The 26,659-nt window shown below is 39.8% G+C and overlaps 1 protein-coding gene across 1 annotated transcript; it reads right to left on the bottom strand.

Moving 5' to 3' along the window:
* Positions 1-7,050: 7,050 nt before the first annotated feature.
* On the bottom strand, positions 7,051-26,222 carry tmem72 (transmembrane protein 72). The gene is made up of 5 exons (XM_003225396.4): positions 24,199-26,222; positions 17,154-17,220; positions 12,778-12,849; positions 12,334-12,473; positions 7,051-10,185 (listed from the first exon to the last, which is right to left on the bottom strand). Exons 1-5 carry the CDS (start codon positions 24,266-24,268, stop codon positions 9,776-9,778), a joined length of 759 nt encoding a protein of 252 aa, XP_003225444.3. The 5' UTR covers positions 24,269-26,222; the 3' UTR covers positions 7,051-9,775.
* Positions 26,223-26,659: the final 437 nt, after the last annotated feature.

Genomic DNA, 26,659 nt, shown 5'->3' with positions numbered 1-26,659 from the left:
TGGAATCCCTTCAGAAGCGCAAGTAGAAGTTGATTCCACTCTAACTTGAAGCATAGCTATACGTGTTCAGACCTCGTCTTTTTTTGTTGTCTAAGGTTCATGAGAAACCATTATACTTGGAATAAGCAAAAATGCTGAGACCACCTGGAGCAGCTGACCACGCCACTGGCTCTAAAATGCCAGATCCAGAACATATACTGACTTCTCATATTTCTAAAACCAAGAAAGTTCCAGGGCTTGTTCAGATTATTGTGCTTGACAAGGTCATTTTGTGGCTGTGTATAAGCTGCCATTGTCTGATTTGCTCTAGACTTGTGCCAAAGTTTTGCCATTGTTTCTCAAGAATTTTCTCACATTTGTCAGTGTCTCCCTAAAAATGAACAGCAGTTTCAACCTGTGCCAAAGCTCTGCAGTGATTTCATACCCTCCAGCTGTTCCAGTTTGGCAAAGACAATACCGATTACTTTTCTGTCATCCCAGCTTTTTAATTACCTTTAGCATGTGCCAGTTTCTCCCCTCCTTTGTCTTCAGCATTTTTCAGTTGCTATAAATTGAGTTCAACGTAAAAAAATGTTGTTTGCATTCAGCTCAGAGTAAAGAGAGGAGAGGAAGAGGGCAGAATCTCATCCTTCAAAGTAGGTTCAAGTAAAAGCACACTTTGTGTGTGTGTTCCCTCATTAACAGTTTTTGCCATCTTGATCACACTCTGATGTTGCTTGGCCATATGGGCCCAGTTTTCATGTCAGAAGCGACTTGAGAAAAAACTGCAAGTTGCTTCTGGTGTGAGAGAATTGGTCATCTACAAAGACGTTGCCCAGGGGACGCCCGGATGTGTTACCACATCCACATAGTTTACAGGCACATCTCTCATGTCCCTCTATGATATGTTTCAAGGCATGTAACTTTCTGCAAATTTTCAGTGCAAACTCCCTTATTTGGCTGTCCCATACAAAGCTATGTTCCTTGCTACATGATAAGTTTATAGCAGTTTTGTAGTAAAAATTCTGAATTTAGCAGGATTACCAATATTATATAGCTGACTCAACTAGCATGTAAACCTGTTACTCATCTTTTCTATGAAGATCCCACAATAACTTCATTGGGAAGCTACGTTTCCCAATGAAGAGACAAATGAACAGGGGGAGAGGAGGGGAGGAAGAGGAGATGACAGAGGCAACGCAGAGGCAAAGAAAAAGGAAGAGCGGTGTAGACAAGTTTTTCTCTCTCACAACTGAACGGTACAAAGTTGGCAGTTTTGCCGCCAGATGCGAAGGAGACACCAGAGTCAAAGAGAAATGATGTGTGGCAGAGGCAAGAACCGAGGCCCATCTTTGCTGCCTCCTCCTTCCTCTAAAACGGACAATCTAATGTTAAATTTAACATAATCTGGAGCCCAAGATTCAGTCTCTTTGAATAAAGATCCAATGCCCCTTAAAATTTCATCCCTGCTCCCCACTACTCCAACCCGAGTCCAGCAACCTCCCTGGGCCATGTTTCCTACTGAGACCAGCACTTCCAGCACTCTGGCTGGATCTATTAGTGGTGCCCAGGGCCGTAGCCAGAAAAAAATTTCGGGAGGGGTTTTGAAAAATTCGGGGGGGGGGGGGTGTTGAACCCCTGACACCCCCCCCCCCCCAGGTTCAGACCTCTCAATATCTGCTTGAGATAGTGTCTGGAGGGACTCTTAATTTTTTGCATCTCATAGACTTAGCATGGGGATTTGGTTAACCAGTTAAAATTCATGAGTAAACCAGGATTTTTTTTTAACTTGAACAATTTTGGGGGGGGGGGGGGTTGAACCCCTAACCCCCCACCTCCCCCCACCCCGGCTACAGGCCTGGTGGTGCCCCTTTTGTCACAGATAACTTCGATGCATAGAGAAATGAAACATGTAGAGGTAAAACATTAGGAGAAGGTATAGCTGGTTTGGATTGCTACTCTGCTGTAGCGCTGCTTGTGGCTTAGGCTCGGACCCTCTGTAGGCCACATTAAATCCTTGTGAGGGCCACATGTTGTGCAGGCCTGCTTTAAACCAACTTTGACCTGCTTTGGGCATTCCAGAGTTTAGTGGAAACATCAGACTACACTGTAGTTTCAGGGCACTCTGAACAGTGAGAGTAGGTCCATTTCAAGCCAATCTGTTATCTCAATGTGTTCTCTGCTTGCACTCATCAGTTCATCCTAGTATCTGTCATCATAGGCTCCTCTGCTGATCTCAGAGCAGATGCCTGTGTGACCAGCAAGAAGGTACTCCTAGACATTAAACCTAATTTAAAACACCCTGTCTTTCTCCCAGCACAGAATTTAGGGTAGCTTATAACCCACTTAAATAATTATACCAATAATAATACATTGGTTAGAAGCTACCCTAAATTCTGTGCTGGGAGAAAGACATTGACAAAATTACGATCTGTCATCTGAAAAAGGCCACCCTATTGGGATCTGCGCGCATCATCCGAAAATACATCACACAGTCCTAAACGCTTGGGAAGTGGTTGACTTGTGATTTTGTGACATGAAATCCAGCATATCTATCTTGTTTGCTGTGTCATACTATGTCGTTGTGTCAATAATAATAATAATAATAATAATAATTTTATTTGTATCCCACCACCATCTCCCAACAAGGACCCGGGCGGCTTACAGAACATAACATAAAACAGCACATTACAAAAATAAAGGCACAACCTCAGTTTAAAGAATAATCAATAAAACACAGCTAACTACTATTAAAATGGGCAGTACAACTAAAGAACCATGAATACAAAAATTAAAACACAAGACACAATTCTGCTTTTTTAAAAAAGTTTAAACACATTTAAAACATAGCCATAGTACACCCCATCTGCTGCACAAGTTAGAAGCAAAAGCCCTGCCTAAGTAAAATACACTTTCAGGCTCCTTTGATATACAGCATCACCAGGATTTGCTTGTACTGGCATTTTCTGCACATACGAGGAAAGCCTTCAGCGCAGACATAAATGCCACAGGAAGCTCTTTGTTTGAGTGATTTACAGCTTGAAAATCCCTACAGAATCTTGGATATGCTATACATGATGTCAAACAGATCTTAACTGGAGGCAATTAAACTGGAACACCTTTGATTCTTCACCTTTAAGGAAATGATCCCTTTAAATTGAATGTCAAAACCAGGTGGCTATGCCTACAGCTGAGATAAAGGAAGACAGCAGTAAAACTGTTGCTTTTTTCAAGCTTTTAACAATAAGCAATTCATCCTAAGTTGCAGGTTTGGGCACATACAAGATCCTCTTCTGCCACAGGGCTATGCCCAAGGGGATTTTTCTTGTAGGAACAAAGTAGGATTCTTGCACTTTTACTAGTTTGGATATTTACATCTTTTGCTCTTTCTGCAGAAGAGGCATCAACATCACTAATTTGGGAATCCACATTTCATAGGTAATCACAAATTTAGGCAGGAGTTCCTTAAGTCTGACTTAGGTTTCTGAATGTTTAAATTACTATCACTATATTCAACATAGAGTTTACTGAACCTTAACTCTCTTTCTACACTCCAACAATACTATCCTTCTAAAAAATCTTCTGCAATAAGCTTGCCATGTATTTTGCCTAATTGAGGTACCACAGAGGTGCATGCCCCATCAGACTTTGACCTGTATCTCATTAAAAAGTACATATTTTAAATAAATTTGATAATAGTGATGTCCTTACATTGCTAACTATATTTTCACTGCTTTTATTATACCAGAGGGTTCAGCTCTGCCTCTAGACAGATCTCTAGCTGGGTTTTGGAAGGGATTCTTCAGAGATGGAACAGAGGCCCCATCTACACTGCCATTACAATGCAGTGTAGACTCATATAATCCAGTTTAATGCAGTTCTATCTGCATTACATGGCAGTGTAGATGGGGCCTTAGTCCAGTGGTTCTCAACCTGTGGGTCCCCAGATGTTTTGGCCTGAAATTCCCAGAAAACCAAACAGCTGGTAAACTGGCTGGGATTTCTGGGAGTTGTAGGCCAAAACACCTGGTGACCCACCAGTTGAGAACCACCACCTTAGTCCCTTCAGGGGTATAAAATCAGGACTTAACTACTTGATTCAATGCAGTCTTCTCTCCTGCATCTGGGTCAGAAGAGAAATAATGGAATATTTGATTTAAAAAATGTCACAGAAGCCACACAGCAACTTTCTGCTGGAGGATTAACAGAGAAGGTGCTTGGTCACCCAGCAGTCAGAGATACAGAACAGCAGGGAATGAGACTAAGGCCAAGGGAGAAGCCAACAAAAGAACATAATGACACACAATTGAAAATGTTTTAGGGTGCAGTGCTGTAATCAAGATCTACACGCTGAACGGATGTAAGAATTGGCAGAAGTCTTGCGTATCATTTGCAGACTAGCAAAACAGGATACATATTGAACCTGACATCTTATGTTTACCTATTTCCATAATGGTGGGGAGGGGGCTAATTCTGGTTGGCTCCTTCCTGTAATCATCTTCAGGGACTTTACAACAGTTATATCTACTTCTGAACTAGGATTTTTACTACAGAGTGCATTTTTTATTTAGTCAATCAAATTAATCAACTGTTACATTATCACACTTTGTTCCACTCCAATTATTTGCTAGCACTCCACTGTTCTCCTTCTATGGTCTTCTTGGAAGGGGAGCCAAGGATCATGTGGTCCAACCCTGCAAACTTCTCCTAATAGGTATTGGTTTCCAGATCGTTTATCATCTTGGCCACTCATCCCTGCACAAAAACGGATGATGTGTTCAGTGAATTTGCTTAAGAGTCACTGTTTTACTTCTTTTTCGAGTTGTTAGTAGTTCATGAATGTAGTGGTAGGGTGGCAGTGATAACAATGTCTTATGGCCTGTGGATATCACTCCTGATGTGTAGAGACTATGTAGTGCTGTTCTATTTGAGCAAGCGTCTGTAACAGGCATGGGAAAACTTGGGCCTGCTGGGTGTTTTGGACTTCAACTCCCACAATTCCCAACAGCCTACCGGCTGTTAGGAATTATGGGAGTTGAAATCCAAAATACCAGGAGGGCCGGAGTTTGCCCATGCCTGGCCTTTAGGGTGAAATGGATTATCTATTTCTCTGAGATGGAAGCATTTGATCTACTTTTTCCTGAAGCTTTATGACTATATAGTTCTACAAAAGCACTGAGCAGTGTGAGTATATTGCGGCAAGAAATAATAGCCTAGTTTGCTGGGAACACGTTTATGTTTTGAGATTATTCCATACCATGATTCTTAACTTACCATTTCTTTTCCGAATGTTGTTGAACTATAGAGAAGCAATTGTGTCACTTTTTGTGAATATCATGTTTGCCTGTACCACGATTTTTCAATTCTTGGGTGTGGCATGTTATTCATTATCAGTGTCTCACGTGCATATGTCTCATCACATACATATGCATATGTATGTCTGTTTTTTTAAAACAACTTTAAATGAGAGAACTCATTCCATCATGTTTTAAGTTCTGTAAAACTGTACATGATAACATGCAATATGGTACGAAGAGGCTAGCTAGCTGGTTAAGGGTTACAGTGAACAATGTGTTTTATTTTACATGCATAATTCAGTTTTTGTGGATCTTAAGAGTCCTTCCACACAGCGATATAACCCAGAATATCAAGGCAGATAATCCACAATATCTGCTTTGAACTGGGTTATCTGAGTCCATAGGTAAAAGGTTTTCCCCTGACGCTAAGTCCAGTCGTGACCGACTCTAGGGTTTGGTGCTCATCTCCATTTCTAAGCCGAAGAGCCAGCATTGTCCATAGACACCTCCAAGGTCATGTGGCCGGCATGACTGCATGGAGTGCCATTACCTTCCCGCCGGAGCGGTACCTATTGATCTACTCACATTTGCATGTTTCAAACTGCTAGGTTGGCAGGAGCTGGAGCTAACAGCAGGCGCTCAAGCCGCTCCCGGGATTTGAACCTGGGACCTTTCGGTCTTTAATGCACTTCGCCACCGGGGCTCCTTACTGAGTCCATACTGCCATATAATCCAGTTCAATGTGGATTTTATATACCTGTATGGAAGGGGCCTAAGAAAGCTGGGGATCTACATGCTATTGCCTACCATGGCCAGCAGGTGGCATACTTTGTCACCCTTTCTAAGAAACATCACCTTGTAACAGAAATAATATTGCTATGTGACAGAAAACTGTCCTCTTCAGTCCATCCATCCATCTCCTCCCATGAGGAAAATGAAGGAATTTGCATGCCTGGAGATGTCCCCACACTGGAAATCCTCCTGCTTTTTCCTATGCAGATGGATGAACCAACCATGCAAAATAGAATACACATGTTGATGAAAATTGTAAGGTGAGAGAAATGTCACCCTTTTGAGTCAGTTTCATTAATGGCTTTAATGTACACAAGTTAAGATTTCACACCATAAAACCACATATATCTAAAATTCTGCAGAATGGTTATCTGGCCTTGATAATAAGTTCGAAACCCATAATATTGCAAAGCAACATATAATATGACATGAATTAATGTTCTTTGTGTTGTCAAAGGCTTTCATGGCAGGAATCACTGGGTTGCTGTGAGTTTTCCAGACTGCATGGCCATGTTTCAGAAGCAGTCTCTCCTGATGTTTCGCCTACATCTATGGCAGGCATCCCCAGAGGTTATGAGGTCTGTTGGAAACTAGGCAAGAACAACATTCAGAAGACAAAGGAGTCCTCCAAGCAGGAAGCAGCTAGGCTTTGAAAGGACATTCAATGCTAATCAAGGTGGCCAATTGCAGCATTCACACTTGCCCCAAACAGACAAGAGTTCTATCTCCCACCCTGGACATTCCACAGAGATATAAATCTCACTTGCCAAGTCTTCAACAGACCTCACAACCTCTGAGGATGCTTGCCATAGATGTGGGTGAAATGTCAGGAGATTCTGCCTCTGGAACATGGCCATACATGGCCGAAAAACTCACAGCAACCCATGTAGACTTTGCCTCTGTCAGCAATGTATGTATATTTCCTTACTCTCCATACACATTTTTTAAACAAATAAAAAATTTAACGAGAATGTGTGCAGTGGGGATGAACAGAAAAAGACACTTTAAAAAGAAATCAAGTCTTCATCAAAGGCACAGTAGAAGATTTAGTCCAAACTTTCTTATCTGTCTTTCAACAGCACCAACAATGGCTTCACTGTGAGAAGAATGCTAACAGCTGCTGCTATAGGATGACTTGTTTATATACAGTAGTTCTGTAATAATAGTGCACTTCCCAAGGAGGAATTCTGGGTTTCCTCTGTTCGTATTATTTTTCATGTTCATGTTCATTTCATTATGCCCACTATGGTGAGATTTGTCAGGATGAAGTAAATTGCTACTTGGGCTCTTGGTAGAGCATAAGAGCATTCAATGCAACAAAGTTAAATAAGGTTGAGTGGCTTATTACCATCCCCACCAACCTCAAGGTAAAAGGCCCTAGTCCTAAGACTATGACATGCTTGGCAAGGGGGTGAGGAAGGTGCAGTTGTACATGGCATGCAAACCCCACCAGGGTCCACTGCAGCCTCTAATTCTCCATGAGTCCCAGTTGTGGGGTAACTTTTTTTTAAAAAAGTTATTTTTAAAAAAGCTTGTTATAACCTGCTATTTTCAGAATCCTGTGGATTAAGGGATAAAGGTAGAAAGTAGAAGCAATTTGTTTAATAACAACGTGAGACAAATAGTCCTTTATGGAGATAAAAAGTGGGGTATAAATAAACAGAAGAGGAGGAGGAGGTAATAGTAGTTATAAAATATATGGAAAAATAAATTGATCAAATTTTGGTTATAGGCTGTTGGGGGAACCATTTAAATGTGTTAATAATTTGCAAAGTAAAAGTAGATGAGTTTAACTATTTCTATTTTAAGCATCACATATTTTGCTTCTTAATAAAGAAAAAATAAATTGAAAACAATTGTAAAATAGGCAGCTCTTGAGCACTTAGGACTACTTAAGCCTTAGGTTTTGATAGGAGTATTACCATAGTTAACCACATATCCATCAGAAAAAAAGAGTGGATGAAACTCTAGTACAGTGGTTCTCAACCTGTGGGTCCCCAGGTGCTTTGACCTAAAATTCTCAGAAATCCCAGCTAGTTTACCAGCTGTTAGGATTTCTGGGAGTTGAAAGCCAAAATATCTGGGGACCCACAGGTTCAGAACCACTGATCTAGCATATTTGTAGAGTTGTTTCCAAAAGGTAACAAATCCAAAAGAAAAAAGAAAAATGGGTTATACATGACACCAGATTATTGGTTAGGAGTCTACTATTACTGTATTTACTTGAGTCTAATGTGCCATCGAATCTAGTGTGCACCTCAATGTTCAAAACCCTGAAATTTGAAATTTTAAAAATGCTACCGAATGTAATGTGCAGCAGCAAAAAGGGCACTCTTTGTTATTTGATCATTGTAGTTGCTGCCTGCTTAGAATTCCTTCTTTAACAACAAAAGTGTTAGGACACCGAAGCTTCCAGAAATTGAAAGGAAAATCTTGGGGTGTATCTATGCTGCAAAAGGAATCCACTTTAATTGCCTTGGTTAAATGCCATGGAGTCAGGGGGCTGTAGTTTTACAAGGCCTTAAGCTTTCTCTACGAAAGGATGCTGATGCCTTACCAAACTACAAATCCCAGGATCTCATAGCACTGAGCCATGGCTATTAAATTAGAGAGGAGCTCTAATTTGCTCCTAAAGCAGCTTCTCCTTTTGCTTTGGATCAGCACTATGATTAACATATTATGTGAGTCTAATGCACACCCTAATTCTGGCAAGATCATTTAGCCCAAAAAAATGAGCATTAGATTTAATAGGCTATGTCCAGATCAAAACGATCAAACTTTATCAAATCCCTTTTGAACAGGGCTTGAAAAATGGCATTTTATAGCCAAAGAATGCATGTCCTCAGCACGTTTTTTCAGTTCCGTAAAATTTGTTCAAATGGATTTGGTACCTTTTGGAAACAAACTCCACATTTAGGACATGATCGAGAGCAGAAACAGGAACAGCCATTGTAATACATGAAATCCAGAAGCAGAATAACCTGGGGAAAACACAGTTTTTTTCTTGAGATTCTGTATACAGTGTTCCCTCACTACTTTGCGGTTCACTTTTCCCGAATTCGCTGTTTGTGGTTTTTCAATAAACTCTAAGATAATATTATAAATCATAAAATATTACAATGTACAGCCTAAGGAAGGGAGGAAGGAGAAGCCGAAGGGAGAGAAAAGGAGCCCAAGCGGCACAGGAGGAGAAGGAGGCGATTTATCAACACATGATTGGTTGATAAAGACTTAAAATAGTGTATAACTACTAAAATAATGTATAAATATTAAAATAAATATAGTGTCCCTACTTCACGGATTTTCACTTATTGCAGGTGGTCCTGGAACGTAACTCCAGAAATAAGAGGGAACACTGTACTGTCTTTACTTGTTAAGCAACATCAGAGAGCTAGATCCACAGTGGTCTTCCTCATTTGCTACCAGAACTTTCAACTGCTATAGTAGTGACTGAATAACTAAGAATGAAGAGAAAACAGACAAACTGCTTCATCAGTGAGAAAAGTACAATGAATTCCAGGAAATAGGAGAGAGTTCTCTTGGATATGTATTCCTGTTAATCAGCATTAATGGGAATCTTCGGCCCTTATCACTAGTCCAAAGCAATGTGGTCTATTATGTGAGTGAAATCAGCGTATCTGTGAGGCAGACACTAGAATCTCAAGCAAACATCATTGCCATAAAAAGCTGCAGGTAAAGAGTTTATTCTAGCTATTAATTGTCTGGGAATTAAGGATGAGGGCTGTATCAGATGTGGTTTCCTCAGATAGGCTTTCCATCTCTTCTGAATTTTCTCTGACAGGCAGGATAATATCCACCACTTTTTCCTCTAAGTGTGTTTGCCTCTTTGTAGACAACATGGTTAAAGAGCCTGATGTGACAATATCTTGCTTCTTGTAGCCTCTGAAGATACTCTTCAAATCCAGAAGAGTGAACCTGTGTTTCTCTTTGTGAACTTCCCTGCAGAAAGTGTATGTTTGTCCAGTACCATCTACACTAGCGGTGACCACGGTTCCATCGTAAGGATCACAATGTTGCTCTTGCCTATTAGTTGTGGTTTCTTTCTTTTGCTTACTGAGCAGATAATAGACCAAACCAGTGATTACCAGCATTGTACCTGGAAAGGTGAGGAGGAGAAAGAAAAACACCCAATTAGGTAATCAAAGACTATAGTACAAAATACAACTGCATGCAAGTATGATGGTTCTATTGACATGTGCACAGAGCATGTGGTGGCTGAGCAACTTCAGACATTGCAGGAGAAAACAGCTTATCTGTATCCTGTTCAGTTTGAGCCAGGCCATGAGATGGTACTCTGTGCTGTGAATGATAAGATTGTCTGGTTAAAATATAGTGGAATTCTACTCTGTTGACCTTCCTAGCTCTCTTGGTGGAATTTGATGTCTTATGTTAATTGACCTATCTGTAATGAGCTAACCCAGAGCCAATAAACAGAAAAAGAGTAGGCGAAGTAGATTGGTGGCTCTTGAGTTTGAGAACTGGGTAAACTGTGTAACCTGGATAAATGTCAACATGGCCTTAGATCTATCTATATCATTGTAGACTCAGGTGGACTCTGGTGCTTGGGGTCAGCTTCAACTAGTCCACCACTTATTATTATTATTATTATTATTATTAGTAGTAGTAGTAGTAGTAGTAGTAGTAGTAGTAGTATTGACACAAAGACATAGTATGACAAACGAGATACATATGCTGAATTTTGTATCACAAGTCGAATACTTCCCAAGTGTTTAGGACTGTGTGATGTATTTTCGGATGATGCGCGCAGATCCCAGTAAGGTGGCCTTTTGCAGTTGAGATATCTTAATTTTGGCAATGTTTATTGTTTCCAAATGCCAGCTGAGATCTTTTGGCACAGTACCCAGTGTGCCAATTACCACAAGGACCACCTGTTGTTGTTGTTGTTATTATTATTATTATTATTATTATTATTATTTGATACACAACAAGATTAATACAATAAACAAGACCACTATGCTGTCTGTTGTATTGGACCACACGTCGGACACTTACCAAGTGTCTAGGACTATGTGATGTATCGACAAATAATGCATGCAGATGCGAGTAGGGTGGCCTTTTGCAGTTGACAGATGATAATTTTGTCAGCACTGATTGTTTTTAAGTGCTGACTAAAGTCTTTAGGCACCGCATTCAGTGTGCCGATCACCACTGGAACCACCTTTACTGGCTTGTACCAGGGTCTTTGCAGTTCGAGCTTTAAAGCCTATTATTATTATTATTATTATTATTTTACCCCACTTTTTCTCTCCACAACTAAATTCAAAGCGGCTTCTCATTTACATCACTGCAATGCACTCTTACAGAGGATCACCCTTGAAGATGACTCAGAAGCTATAGATAGTGTAACATATGCTATAGACTACTAACCAGAACACCATCTGGAAATTATAACACTGGAATTAAGGATATTCCACTGGCTATCGATATCTTGTTCAAATATCCAAGATTACCTTGGTAACGGGATTTATGAGGTGATTGTGGTGATAATTCTGTTGCTACTGCTGAATGAGTGGTGAAGGGGAAAGCAACAGCTAATTGAGACTTCTAATTATTATTATCTTTATGTTTATCCCACCTTTCTCCTTATAGGGACTCAAGGCAGCTAACAATGGTATGACACAATACAACAGATTTTTTAAAGTAAATATATCTACATACTAGTATGAAAATTTAAAAAACAATTAAATATTTGTGTCATGACTGCAAAAGTTAAAATATAGTTATGGGTAAAGGTAAAGGTTTCCCCCTGACGTTAAATCCAGTCGAGGTTGGTGCTCATCTCCATTTCTAAGCCGAAGAGCAGGCATTGTCCATAGACACCTCCAAGGTCATGTGGCCGGCATGACTGCATGGAGAACTGTTACCTTCCCACCAGAGGGGTACCTATTGATCTACTCACATTTGTATGTTTTCGAACTGCTAGGTTGGCAGAAGCTGGAGCTAACAGCGAGCGCTCACTCCACTCCCCAGATTCGAACCTGCAACCTTTCGGTCTGCAAGTTCAGCAGCTCAGTGCTTTAATACACTGCACCACCGGGGGCTCCGGTGTTAAAATACAATAAAAAATTTAAAAATATTGTGCTTTTAAACAGTTTTAAACTGCTGTAATGAGTATGTGCTCTGTTGTTGGGCAGGGTTGCCCCCCCCCCCCCCGCCAAAAAAAAGTGGCATCTCAGCACAGAGGCAGCAAAGTGTTAGTCATAATGTTTTTGATGCCTCTTACCTGGAATAGTAACATGCCATACAAGCACAGGGTGTAAGAAGCAGGCTATCGAAAGCAGCACATATGCTAGAAACTTCTGGAATGCTCCACGACGTCTGGCTTGCTTCCAGCAAATGTACTTCATGGATCCTATCTTCGGGCTGCAGTGAAAGTTGGATATTGTAACTAAGAGTAGAGTAGGTAAAACAAATTGTGTGGTGCTTAGGCCCCTTCCACACAGCTGAATAAAATCCTACATTATCTTCTTTGAACTGGAATATATGGCAATGTGGACTCAGATAACCCAGTTCAAAGGTGATATTGTGGGATTTTCTTCCTTGATATTCTGAGATATAGGACTGTGTGGAAGGGCCCTTACTCAACTTCAAGGTGATTGCAGAATTCAATACCATGCCAACCCCAAAATGCTTCCATGAAAGGAGTGGGATGGAGATTAGAACTTACATGGAACCGATGGCCAAGAACAGACTGGCAAAGTATGCTGCTTCACACACTGAAACGGCTATACCTGAAATACTGAAAAAAGAGGAACTCATTAAAAGATAAGAAACGGGTAGCAAAAACAATTCTCACACCACTGAACACGGAACTGTGAAGGGAACATCAATATCTGTGAGCATTTGCTGCCATGACTGAATTATTTGTTTGGTATTGAAGGGACCATGAGCCAGAAAATAGTAAACTTTTGCATATGTGGCTTTGCCTCTGCATATATCATATTAGCCTTTTATATAGATAATGTAAGCTCTTTGTATGAACCAGAGTAGTACTTGTGATACAATGCCTGTGCCCCTCCCTTCTTGGGGGCTGGTGCTTTTCTCCAGAATGTTCTGAGGAGAGAGGCTAGCTTAGAGTAAACAAGTTAGGTCACAGACATCCCTTGTGCCAAAATAGGTGTGGAAGGTGAGGAAGAGCATCAGCAATTGGTCAAGTTTAGATAAGCCAAGATATATAATCGTTGTTAATTGCGACACGCTTTGCAGCAGCCATTTGCATGGTACAGACCTTGGAGTGTGTACAGCTGTTTGCCTTATCATAGCTATGATAACGAAACTGGGTTTTTTGCCTGATTTGCCTCCTGAGCCAGAACTCTTTTGATAAATTGTCTTACAGTATGACTATTGCAATAGACTCCGCAGATACATAATACAAAGAGAGTTTGATGTCTCCATTCGTCTCATAGGACAGAGTAGGAAGCACTAGTCAAAGGCCTCTTCTACACTGCCATATAATTCAGATTATCAAAACAGATAATTCACTTTATCTGCTTTGAATTGGATTATATGAGCCTACACTGCCAAATAATCCAGTTCAAAGAAGATAATCTGGATTTTATATGGCAGTGTGGAAAAGGAACAATATTGAAAAATAAGTACTATGGCCAAATTTCCCCCGATGCAACATTTTAGAAAGAATGAAGAATGAACTCTACACCACACTACTCATTACACTAATTACAAAAGCTATTCATTAAATATAATAAAATTAATATTAATTTTTGGGAAAGATTCATTATTTTATTTTGCAATAGGAATGTTGTTACTCCTCTCTAAAGGGCTATGTGACATATCTATATTTGCAATGTCTTTCTTGCAAGCTTTGCTTGAAAATCTTCCAAACATGAACACAAAGTCCATTTTAGAATTGAGACTAGACTTCACTTTGGTGGACTCTGCACAACACTATCAATTGGATTCTAAATGACTAGACATTACTTGCAATTTTTCAATCTATGTTTATAGTTATAGTTTATGAATATTTTCAGGAGGAAACTGATCGCACACCAAAACAGAACATCTTGTTAATCATAGATAGTTGGAATGCAAAAAGCAGGAAACAAAACAGATCACAGATTGAAGGAAAAGGATCAAGCAATGATGCAGGAGCCTGGCTGACCTAATTTTGCCAGGACATATTTAAACATGGCTCTCACGTTTCCTCTGTTCACATACATGCTCACAATTCATATCCTTCCCTCCCCACCTTTCCCAGCCTGCAGAGGTTGCAGGCAAATTCTTCTTGAACCTTTAATGGCAAATGACTAATGTTTTTGAATTCAAATGAGCATGGTTTATGAACCCAACTTAGTTTTTTAGAATCGAATTTTGAAGGGAAATATTTCTGAAAACGGAAAGAAAATCATCAAGCAAAATCAATAGTTGCAGCACACTGTTGCTAATAGAGTCATGCAAATATCTAAAACAGCCACTAGATGGTGTTCAGAAACCTTTTACTTTTGCCAAATATTTTGTGACCCCAACATTCAGTTAGCACTAGCCTATTTGGGGTCAGGACCCACAGTTTAAGAAGCTTTGCTCGTCTAGCCAAAATTATAGTATTTTTTGTGAGAATATGATGGAGAACCTAGTCAAAGGTCTTACTGAAATCGAGATATGTGTCACAAGTCCTAAATGTCCTCATGGTAACATGCAACTATTGTGTTATGGGATACAGAGTGAAATACAGAACTTTAGAAGTAAATAATAATAATAATAATAATAATAATAATAATAATAACAATAACAACAACAACAACAACAACAACAACAACTCTATTTATATCCCGCCCCATCTGCCTGAGGGGACTCAGGGTGGCTTACATGGGGCCAAGCCCAACACATACAATAAAATGCAGCAATATAAAATACACAGTATAAAATACCACAATCACAGTGAAAACAACAACTTCAACAGGGTAAAAAGCATAGTGATTAAAAGAGATGATATCATGACGCCTCAGTTCATGATCTTGGAGGGGAGGAAAAATTATAATTATGTAAAGGATTAGAAAAACTAATCAAAACCATTCGTGGTACATCATTTTCCAGACACCTGTGCATGGGAATTGAAGTGGGGCTTCAGTGTTGGGAAGCAATTAAATACTGTTTACACCTAGATTGATAAAAGCTAGGAATTTAGGAAGGGAAAGAGACACCAAAGATGAGAATCAAAGGGACTCCCCAGGAAATGGTGTGTCAACATCATGATGAAACATTGTGATTGATTAAACAATGAATGAAGGATTACAGTAATTGCTACCTGATGTTAGGCCAGGCTTCGTCCCTCCTGGGCTTTTGGACTTCAACTCCTATAGTTCCTAATGGAATTAAAATCCAAAACACCAGGAGGGCCAACGTTTGCCCACGCTTGTGTTAAGCAATGAACCAAATTTCAAAAGGCAAGAACTTCACAAATCTTGTAACTTTAGTCAGTCACTCAATCCTGACAACAAAGGAATGTGCAGTTTGCTTTTTCTGTCTGTACCAATGAAATTATCAACTGCAATTATCAACTAGAGAGACTTCGTTTTGGACAAATGGTTAGGTTGCACATTTTTGACAATAGACTATATCCACAGCATATCTTCATCGGCCAAGCTTAACTATAAAAAAAGAAATAAGGTTCATCTGGCATGCCTTGTTTTTGAGAAACTTGTGCTGACTTTCTGAGAAAACAGAATATGGCAACCAAATGCCTGTAGAAATTCAGGCCTCTTTGGAAAGATGGAAACCTCCATAACATTTTGGAGATTTTATGATCTTTAGAAAGGCATGACCTTGTTAGAAGTCATAACCTTTTAAAAATGATGCCATAACCTCTTGGTAAAAAGTATGACCTGTTAGAGTCATAACCTTTTGGGAAAATGGCATTCATGCAAGGCAATCAGGTTTCTCAGATGTTAAACCGATGTACCTAGATATTTCTTTGAACTGTTAGGGACAAAGGTATACCAATGCACAAAAACATATATATATGTATATAGCAGAGTTTCAGAAGTGTTCTTTTAGTTGCCCCAAAACATCTACTCTCCCTTAAAATATATTTGCCTTTAAATCATGCTTTCAAGAGACAAAAATAAGCAGGCTTCTTTAAAAGTAACATACTTGGTTTACCCACAAACAGGTACTTTGCATATCAGTCCAGTTACAAATACGATTTGAAGTAGTTTCTCTGTGTGGATAACACAGGGCATCATTCTTAAAATCAGCAGTCCATAATCTAATGCATCTCTCTGTTCTGAGATACTAATAGAGTCTCTGTCTAGTCTGAAAGTCCAATGGAGTTTGGAAACATACTGTTCCTACTGAAGTTTCTAAGTATAAAGTTTTTGCTGGCATCTGAAAGCAAACAGTTCCTACTGAAGTCTCTAAGCATACTTTTCTAAAATGGAATCTGGATCCTGAACAAGCCCAGATCTGATCACATGGTCTGCAGCCCCTCCCACAACAAAAGAGTTAAGGTAAAATTGCATACCGATGCACACATATACAACACAGTAAGCAATCTGAGGAGTCTCAGGTGGCACAGCGTGTTAAAGCGCTGAGTTGCTGAACTTGCAGATCAAAAGGTCACAGGTTTGAATCTGAGGAATGGAATGAGTGCCCACTATTAGCTCCAGATTCTGCCAACCTAGCAGTTTGAAAACATGCAAATGTGAGTAGATCAATAGGTACCGCTCCAGTAGGAAGGTAACGGCGCTCCATGCAGTCATGCCGGCCACATGACCTTGGAGGTGTCTACAGGCTCTTCGGCTTAGAAATGGAGATGAGCACCAACCCCCAGAGTCGGATACTTAACGTCAGGGGAAACCTTTACCTTTACCTAAGCAATCTGAATTATATACATAAAAAATAACTAGTGAAGGCTTGAAGAAGGTTGCTATTTCCAACAGGCCTAGTTCTATAAAAGTAGAGACCTGCAAAAAGTGAATTACGGTGTGTATGTCTCCTTCATGTATGAATGTGCATGCACTTAATAAATAGTCCAGAAAGTATCCAAATTCATATTCTCTCATCTCCAAATTTAACAGGAATACTTACAGCAAATAGACAGCCAGGCTCTTAAACTGCCCCTGGAGAAGTGTGTCTGTACCCACAGCAATGAGCACTGAAATAAGGAAGAAATCCAAATAAAATTATTTCATTTTATTTATTTACAGTATTTATATTCCGCCCTTCTCACCCCGAAGGGGACTCAGGGCGGATCACATTAGATACATATAGGGCAAACATTCAATGCCCATATACACATAGAACCGAGACAGAGACAGAAGCAGAGGCAATTTAACCTTCTCCTGAGGGATTGTTCGATTCTGGCCACAGGGGGGAGCAGCTGCTTCATCATCCACTGTGACGGCACTTCTTCATTCCAACATCTCAAATTAGTTAAATTTGCCTCCCCACTTTATAAGTGGTACTTTATTTCCTACTTGATAGATGCAACTATCTTTCGGGTTGCTAGGTCAGCAACGAGCAGGGGCTATTTTTTATTTTTTAATTGACGGGTGCTCAACCCGCCACGAACTGGCCTCGAACTCATGACCTCATAGCCAGAGTGATTTATTGCAGCAGGCTGCTCACCAGCCTGTGCCACAGCCCAGAGCAGCCTGCATAATAGCAGCCAGAGCACCACCCTTCTGAATTTAGATAGTATACTTTAAATTATTGATTATCATATCAATAATTAGGGCCAGACTAGCACAGCGGGTTAAACCGCCTGCTATAGAAGATCCTGCTGACCGGAAGGTTGGCAGTTCAAGCCTGGGTTAGGGTGAGCTCTCACCATCAGCCCAGCTTCTGCTCACCTAGCAGTTCAAAAACAACAATGTAAGTAGACAAATAGGTACTGCTTCGGTGGGGACGTAAAAGGCGCCCTGAAAAACATGAAGGCAAAAATCTGACCAGGAAAGGCGCCCATGGATGACAGGCTCTTTGGGATGGAAAATGAAACAATAGCATCTCCCTGTGGCCGAGTTGAGCACAGCCAGATGCTGGAGATGAAAAGAGGGAAGCCTGCCTCTGTTTATGTAATGTCTGTCTTTGTCAGTTGTATAACAGCACTGAATGTTTGCCAAATGTGTTCCTGTAATCCTCTCTGAATCCCATCAGAGAGATAGAACAGAATATAAATAAAATATATTGTATTACAGTAGAGTCTAACTTATCCAAGCCTCGCTTATCCAAATTTCTGGATTATCCAAGTCATTTTTGTAGTCAATGTTTTCAATATATCGTGATATTTTGGTGCTAAATTTGTAAATACAGTAATTACAACATAACATTACTGCGTATTGAACTGCTTTTTCTGTCAAATTTGTTGTATAACATGATGTTTTGGTGCTTAATTTGTAAAATCATAACCTAATTTGATGTTTAATAGGCTTTTCCTTAATCCCTCCTTATTATCCAAGATATTCGCTTATCCAAGCTTCTGCCGGCCCATTTAGCTTGGATAAGTGAGATTCTACTGTATATTATATTATAATTTATCTGTTTCCAGTACTTTTCTACCAGGTAAGACTACTGCCATAATTAATAGAATCATAGAGTTGGAAGCCACCACATGTGCCATCCAGTCCAAGCCCCTACCAGGCAGAAACACACAATCAAAGCACTCACAACAGATGGCCATCCAGCCTCTGCTTAAATTATTGGGTCTGGGGAGGCAGTGGATACAAGGATACAGTTATTCAGTTGTGCAGAAAAATGTTCTGATTATGCTCAGAGGCACTCTAACAAAGAATCTTTCACCTTTGCATCCAGAAAATGATCTTTTCATCCAGCAATTTATTGCTGCACTTTCAATGAATCAGTGTCCTCCAGCTAAAACAAATACATCTTCTTTTTTTTTTTTTACTTTTAATGAAAAAGGAATTGGCAACAGTATATATATTCACAAGAGTAATTGCTGGTAGAAAAAAAGAGATCTGTGAAAGAGTTAATTACATTAGCTATACAATGAAACCCCGTGCTTTAAGACTGCCTATCCAAACTTGAGAATTTCAACATATTGGATCCCTACAGTTCCCGGTCTTTGTAGTCCATCGAAGAAAAAAACAGGTCAGGGGAAGGTAATTTTAAAACAGAGCAGATTTTTGAAGGTGCTAATAACAAAATGTGTCCATAGAGGTTAATTTACAACCACCATGCCTTTACTTGTAAATCCCCTCTCTCTTTTTGTGTAAGAGAATGTGCATATGGAAAGAAGTTAATAAATAGCACTAATGAAGCAACGAATAGCCACAGGAGTAATGCAACACCAAAAATCTGCAAAGGAGAGTCAGGGATTAGACAGTGTAATGAGTTCTGTTCCACACAGATATGACTCAGAATGAAAGTATTAACTCTTCCAAGATGTTTGAGTTACGATGCATAAACATTCCCTTAAAGGTTTAATCCCTTAAGAAAGGCTGTTTTTAGCTATTTCTAAAATGAAACATCACCCCCCATGTTTTGAACTTTCTTTCCAATATTACAATTCCTACCAATCAAGATAATTTATACTGGCTCTGGGATTCTGGGGTTTATAATTCACAGTAATGTTCCCAAGATCTGTAGCAGCTTGATCAGGAAAAAATGAAATCCCCTAGGAAAAATCCCTTCACACACACATACACACAGATTATTCAAAACACAAGTTTTAAATTAACCTTTTCTGTTAAATATATGTGCCTACTGCAACGTCAGGCTGTAAATTCTGAGATGGAAGATTATAGGCTCATTGTTGGTACATAATTTAGTACATTTGGTGATAAACTACATTTCCACAAAGCAGTTTCATTTAGTGTTTTCTTGTTTTTACTTATTATTTGCTGTATCCCACATTTCAACTTCCAGAGAACACTGTGACTCCCACCGACAACAGACGTGGACCAAACTTGGCACACAGACCCCCCCTCCTTTCATGACCAATAAGAAACTACTAGAGGGTTGGGAGGTTGACCCTAGAATCTGGGACTTATAGTTCACCCGCATCCAGAGACCACTCTGAACCCAACCAACAATGGATTTGGACCAAACTTGGCACACATACCCAACATGCCCAACTTTGGATATTGGTGTGGTTGGAACAATGACAGATGATAATGAAAATTGTAGTTTACCCACATTCTTATACATTTTCTAATGGGTCCATACTTAAAATCCAAAACACAACAAGGAATACTTTCTATGTTTATAATTACCATAACGTTTTATCGATGTGTATTTTAGGGTTGGTTGATTTTACTGTGGTATTGTTTTATGTACTGATGATGTGAATTATGTTTTCCTTTGATATTGATATATCTGTATACATCAAATATATTATTACATTATGAGTGCTTTGTAAGCCACCCCAAGTCTCTTTTGGGAGATGGTGGTGGGGTAGAAATAAAGTTTTTATCATCATCATCATCATCATCATCATCATCATCATCATCATCATCACTACAAAAGACCTAACCTGGGCATCTCTGGGTACCTAACCAATATAAAATAAAAAAAAACCAATCAAGCGCTTTCTGTCATCAAAACCATGAAACATTAACATGTATTAAAACTCCACACTAACCTCAAAATCCCACTCACACCATCCCCAAGAGCCTGCCTCTCACCATTCCCTAAATTGATCCTCCCCCCTCCTCTAATAATAACAATTATACACTTATTTTTACAAACCTTAGCTGGGTCTCAGGCCCCAGCCCAGCCCAGCCCCAAATATTTCTGGGAGGATTAATCTAATAATTTACAAAGTTTAAGAGACAAACTGAAAAACTGGTTTGGCAGGAAACCCCTCAGGCCAGAGGCAATGCCCATCCAAAGAAGACAATGGCTCCACACCCCTTATAGAGGTTTGCCTTGACAAAACATTTTACCTGGGTTGTGATGTCCCATGGGCCTTGGAGTTCTGATCCCAGCGCCATCGTGGTTGATGATGACGAAAACATGGGTTTTTTGCCGGCTCAGCAAGAGACGGAATTTTTCCAGATGCCTGTTGTTGATGATTCTACCCAAGAGCCCATTAAAAAAGACCTTGAGCAGGCCTTTCCTACTGCCTCCCCCCCTTTTGCTAGGAAACAGTCCTATGCTGCGAGTCGGGGAGAAAAAGAGCAGTTTCGGAGAAGCTTGAGATTAGCAGCTAAACAAGACGTTAATTAGCTATGTTCCCCTGGGAAATTCTAGGGAGGAACGCATCTGGAGAGAGATGTGTTTCGCTTCTCTTTCCCTTGGGAAAGGAAGCTCTGGACACCTGCTTTGCAGGAAGATGAGACTTAGTTAAAAGTGCCCGACGCGGAGGATTCCGTGCGGAGTCAACAGATCAGCTTCAGGAGTGATTTCGTGTTTCCAGCCAAGTGTAGACTTCGTAAAGTCTGCAACTCCAGTTCCCTTGCCTTGCCTTGTCTAGCCAAGTATTCAAGAACTATCTTGCCGTGTTTCCAGCCTTGGACCTTGTTTCTAGTATCAAGCCTTGTTCCCAGTTTTTGCCGTGGACTTACTTTGAACCTTGGAAAGATCTTTGGACGTTTCCCCACTCTATTGCTTGTAATAGAGTGTGTTTCGGTTTGGAATTATAACTTTGGACTCTAATATAAAATATTGGACAATACAATTTTGGACTATATTTGACCTTCCCTGAAAGGTCTTTTACTGGACTACATTTCCTACTTGTTTTTATTATTCTTATATATTTCCTTAATAAAGATATTATATAGTTTTTGGCCTCCGTGTGTCAGTTCTTAGTGCTCCGTTGCCTTGGGCGTGACATGGGTCTTGATTCAGGTTTTTGCTTTATTAATAAACAGGGAAAGACTCATATATATATCACACATATAAAAACTGGAATGCAACCATAGACATATTCCCAGGCACGCAAAGAAACTTGATATAATATATGAGCTTGGGAAACTGTTAGGAGGTTGAACATCTAGGAAACCCTAACACCTTAATCTGATCAACTCTCCTTTTGTGATTCTGAGGAAACCCTTGGAGCCAAAATTAGGCCTTGACTCCAACACTTCAGGATTGACCATTCCCTCATCTCCCAAGCCCCACGCTCTCAGCTTCAAGATAAATAAAAATAAAAAGATAAAATTCTATTAACCCTGTAGTCCCAAGAAACACACATACACACATCTATATATTAAACGATACATTTATTTAATTAACAAAACAAACCCGGTTCTTCCTCTCCGCCAGGTCTGCTGGGACTGTCTCTTTCCTTTTTAACTTCTTCACTGATGCAAAACTTTGCATAATCAAACTGCAAGCTCAAATATGTTACCATTCTGTTTCTACAACTGTTTCTACAACTGAGCCTCTGCTGTACAGCGGACCAGTGCAAGATCCATTAGACCCAAGCTTATCAAATATCATAACATATATAATGCTTATGTGAATTTGGACTCTGTAACTGTCTTAGACTCCTGCCAACCTAGCAGTGTGAAAACATGTAAATGTGAGTAGATCAATAGGTACCGCTCCGGCGGGAAGGTAATGGCGCTCCATGCAGTCATGCCAGCCACATGACCTTGGAGGTGTCTATGGATAACGCCAGCTCTTTGGCTTAGAAATGGAGATGAGCACCAACCCCCAGAGTCGGTCACGACTGGACTTAACGTCAGGGGAAACCTTTACCTTTATTTTAACTGTCTTAGAAAACAGCACAGATCCTTCCAGTGGGTGAGGGGACTCCCTGATGAGAGACTGATTGCCAGCAACACCCAGAACTCATCAAGGACTTTGTTTACCCACTTGATTGACTTTCCAATTTCTCTGAGCCTCACTCTTTGTTTAGAGATTATTCCAAGCTTCCAAAGTTCATTAGTGCTAAATACCCATTCTTTCCAGTCTGGACAATGAAGCCTACACCCCTCAGAGGTGGGCGCAGCAACAGAGCTTTAAATTTGAAACCCACCAATACCAGCTGTTCTCTCTTCCTCTCCACCTTGGTCTGTGGAGGAAGAAGTCTCAGCTAATGAGAAGGCAGATCCAAAGATGCACATCTCTTGATCAACCTGGGAAGTGAGAGAGTTTGGAATCACTGCCAGACTGTATAAAATGAGCTGCACTCTTCTGTATGAATTATGTTGGCACTTTAGAATGATGATGCTGTTCTGATATCCATCTGGCCAGATGAATAAAACTTCTGTTATTGCCTTCAAACCCAGGTATGTTTTTCCTGGCTGTCAAAGTAGCATGGCATGCCAGACAATGAACCTACACTGTCCTCTTGTGACAGACAGCTTATTTCGGTAACATTTGGACCAACTTAAGTTTCTGAGAACTTTTCAAAGACAGCCCTAAGTAGAGTGCATTACAATAATCAAAATGGGACATAACTAAGTCATTGACCACTGTGGCCAGAGCCAACATTTTCAAATAACACAGCTGTTAAAGATAGACCCTCAGACTCCCTACTATGAATATTGTTTTTCCAAGATAGATGGGCAATTGCATGGTGACCAATTGCCTGGTGACCTAATAAGTCATATTATATACCCTCTACCATTTCACAAATAAAAACTTCATCACACGTGGACAAGCAATATAAAGGTGTGATTAAGACAGAAACTGGGATGGAAGAAAAGCAGCAAGAAAAGTGAGAGAACAGAGGAGTAATCCTGCACTTTCCTTGTCTGATCAAGTAGGTTGGAGGTTATGCCAGATTTATCCAGCCTCCAGATATTGCGTCTCCACATCCAGGTTGTGGCTGGCTATCTTCCACTTGCTTCAATGAATTCAGTGTGTAGTTTAAATATAACTACTATAATTTAGCTTGTTTAAAATTGTTCTACATATGTGATTGATTTTAGCTGTATTCTGTTCTATTCTATCTTGGGAGCATATGCTGGGAGAAAGACAGGATATTGAGGATAGTAGATAGGGAGACATGAACTCTTGAATCCATTGCCAAAAGAGTAAGTAAACAACAGCTACTCCCTCTCTTGAGGCAAAATCTCACATTACATACATTATTCTTTCTGAAACCAATATAACTGACACAACTAGCAAAATCTAATAACTGCAAAAAAAAAAAAAAGGAGGAAAAAATGGCATCAATCTTAGAAATGCAAGGAAAACTACCACACTAAACATGAATTCTCACCTGCTCCGGTAGAAATCCCTAGCAGCCGGCAAATGTGTTCCAGTACATTCCAAAAAGTAACTTGTCTCATTCTGGCAAGACAAGAAAGCCTTCGGTCTTTCGGAATTCTTGAATTAGACCAGCATTTGGGTTATATTTTCCCTGCATTGGAGGTGAGTATCAAAAGGTCCATGCCCTTCCCAAAGACCCACCGTTCCAATGTTATGGAATAATCATCAATACCAAAGAAACCATCTTCTTTCCATTCTGAATCAGTTAGCAATCCTCCTGAATGGCTCTGACCACCCTTTTTGTGCTGCCATTATCCTTCATCACACAGTGGAACAATTAATAATTACCAAGTGGAATGGACTCAGCCTAAGGGCTTCTTCGTCCTTGATGCATTTCAGTATGGGACAAATATAACTACAGTTTGCAAAGTTCTTGCTACTGCACAGTCCACACTGGTACAGATTAACTCCCATGGGTTAGAATTAAAGGCTTAAGGCTTTGCTACTTTTTAAAAGAATGTAGGTTGCTGTAGTTACTAATCATTCTGGGAATTTATGAGGTGTTCATGGTCCCTCTCCCCATGGCTGTCAGAATAATAATAATAATAATAATAATAATAATAATAATAATAATAATAATAATAATAATAATTTATTTTTGTATTCCGCCCCATCTCCCCAAAGGGAAGGGAATACAGTATGAAGTGACATCCTCTGATAAGGATTTTTAAAAATTGAGAAGAAATTATATGAATACATGGGAGAGTTATAAATGGAAGACAATCATGCCCAGAAACCTCCATCCCAGATCTTCCTTCCTAAGATTCTGTTTGATGTAGGGCAACACCAGGATGAAAAGCGTCATCTAGAAGAACCAATGAAGGGTCAGACAAACTGGGAAGGGGTTCCTTCAGTTTCGCAGGCATGTTCTCAGACGAAATCAGATTTCTCATTGTGGGCACTTTCTTAGTAGGGAGAGACATCCCATCATACCTCTTTCCTGCTTCATTTATGAAGAAATCTACTTTTGAGACAATTAACAAAAACACTAAAATTATTGTGCTTCTCTCAGTCATTAGTTGCCAGTTACCCAGATTGTTTCTTTGCATGTGCAAATTTTTGCTTTTTCTGCATTGAGGGAGCCAGATCTATATTTCACAGTACAGTAGAGTCTCACTTATCCAAGCTTCACTTATCTAATGTTCTGTATTATCCAAGGCAGTCTACCTTCTAGTAGTCAATGTTTTTGTAGTAAATGTTGCAATGTTTTGGTGCTAAATTCGTAAATACAGTAATAACTACATAACTTTACTGTGTATTGAACTGCTTTTCCTGTCAATTTTGTTGTAAAACATGATGTTTTGGTGCTTAATTTGTAAAATCATAATGTAATTTTATGTTTAATAGGCTTTTTTCTTAACCCGTTCTTATTATCCAACATTTTTGCTTATCCAATGTTCTGCCAGCCCGTTTATCTTGAATAAGTGAGACTCTACTGTATTACATTTGAATCTGAGGATTGCTGCAGGAAAAGTTTCCACCATCAATGTGACACAAGTCTTGATAGTGGAGTGAAACCGGAGCCTCCAGTGGCCTAGGGGATAAAAGCCTCATGACTTGAAGGTTGGGTTGTTGACTTGAAAGCTGCCAGGTTTGAATCCTACCCGGGAAGAGCGTGGATGAGCTCCCTCTTTCAGCTCCAGCTCCATGCGGGGGCATGAGAGAAGCCTCTCACAAGGATGGTAAAAACATCAAAACATCCGGGCGTCCCCTGGGCAACGTCCTTGCAGACAGCCAATTCTCTCACTCCAGAAGCAACTCCGGTTGCTCCTGACATGAAAAAAAAGTGGAGTGAAAGAAGAGAACTGTCTTCTAACTCCTAACACTGGCTTCTGTACTCTAACAGACTCAAGCCTCAACTGTCACTCTTTAACTGTCATCCTTTTAAATTACATTCTAAACCAGGGGTCCCCAAACTAAGGCCCGGGGGCCGGATGCAGCCCATCAAAGCCATTTATCCGGCCCCCACAGCACAAGGGCAGAAGGGGGTTGGGCTAAATGGCCCAAGGGGTCTCTTCTTCTCTTAAAACCCTTATTATTATTATTATTATTATTATTATTATTATTATTATTATTATTATTATTATTATTATCATTGAGGCTGGGTGGCCATCTGTCAGGGATGCTTTGCTTGTGCTTTTGGTGCACAAAGGAGTTAGACTCAATGGCCCAAGGGGTCTTTTCTAACCCTCTTTATTATTATTATTATTATTATTATTATTATTATTATTATTATTATTATTATTATTAACATTGAGGCTGGGTGGCCATCTGTCAGGGATGCTTTGCTTGTGCTTTTGGTGCACAAAGGAGTTAGACTCAATGGCCCAAGGGGTCTTTTCTAACCCTCTTTATTATTATTATTATTATTATTATTATTATTATTATTATTATTATTATTATTAAATTTG

Source organism: Anolis carolinensis, chromosome 3, assembly GCF_035594765.1.
Source record: "Anolis carolinensis isolate JA03-04 chromosome 3, rAnoCar3.1.pri, whole genome shotgun sequence".
NCBI classification, from domain to species: domain Eukaryota; kingdom Metazoa; phylum Chordata; class Lepidosauria; order Squamata; family Dactyloidae; genus Anolis; species Anolis carolinensis.
This window is presented reverse-complemented; position numbering and strand designations above follow the sequence as displayed.

Bases quoted from the DNA above. Each gene is read 5' to 3' on its own strand.
- tmem72 (XM_003225396.4), bottom strand. From the start codon at position 24,268: ATGAGACAAGTTACTTTTTGGAATGTACTGGAACACATTTGCCGGCTG. The intron at 12,474-12,777 runs GTAAGTTCTAAT...CTTTCACTGCAG, and splicing joins TTCTTGGCCATCGGTTCCAT to CCCGAAGATAGGATCCATGA. The intron at 10,186-12,333 runs GTAAGAGGCATC...TCACCTTTCCAG, and splicing joins ATGGCATGTTACTATTCCAG to GTACAATGCTGGTAATCACT.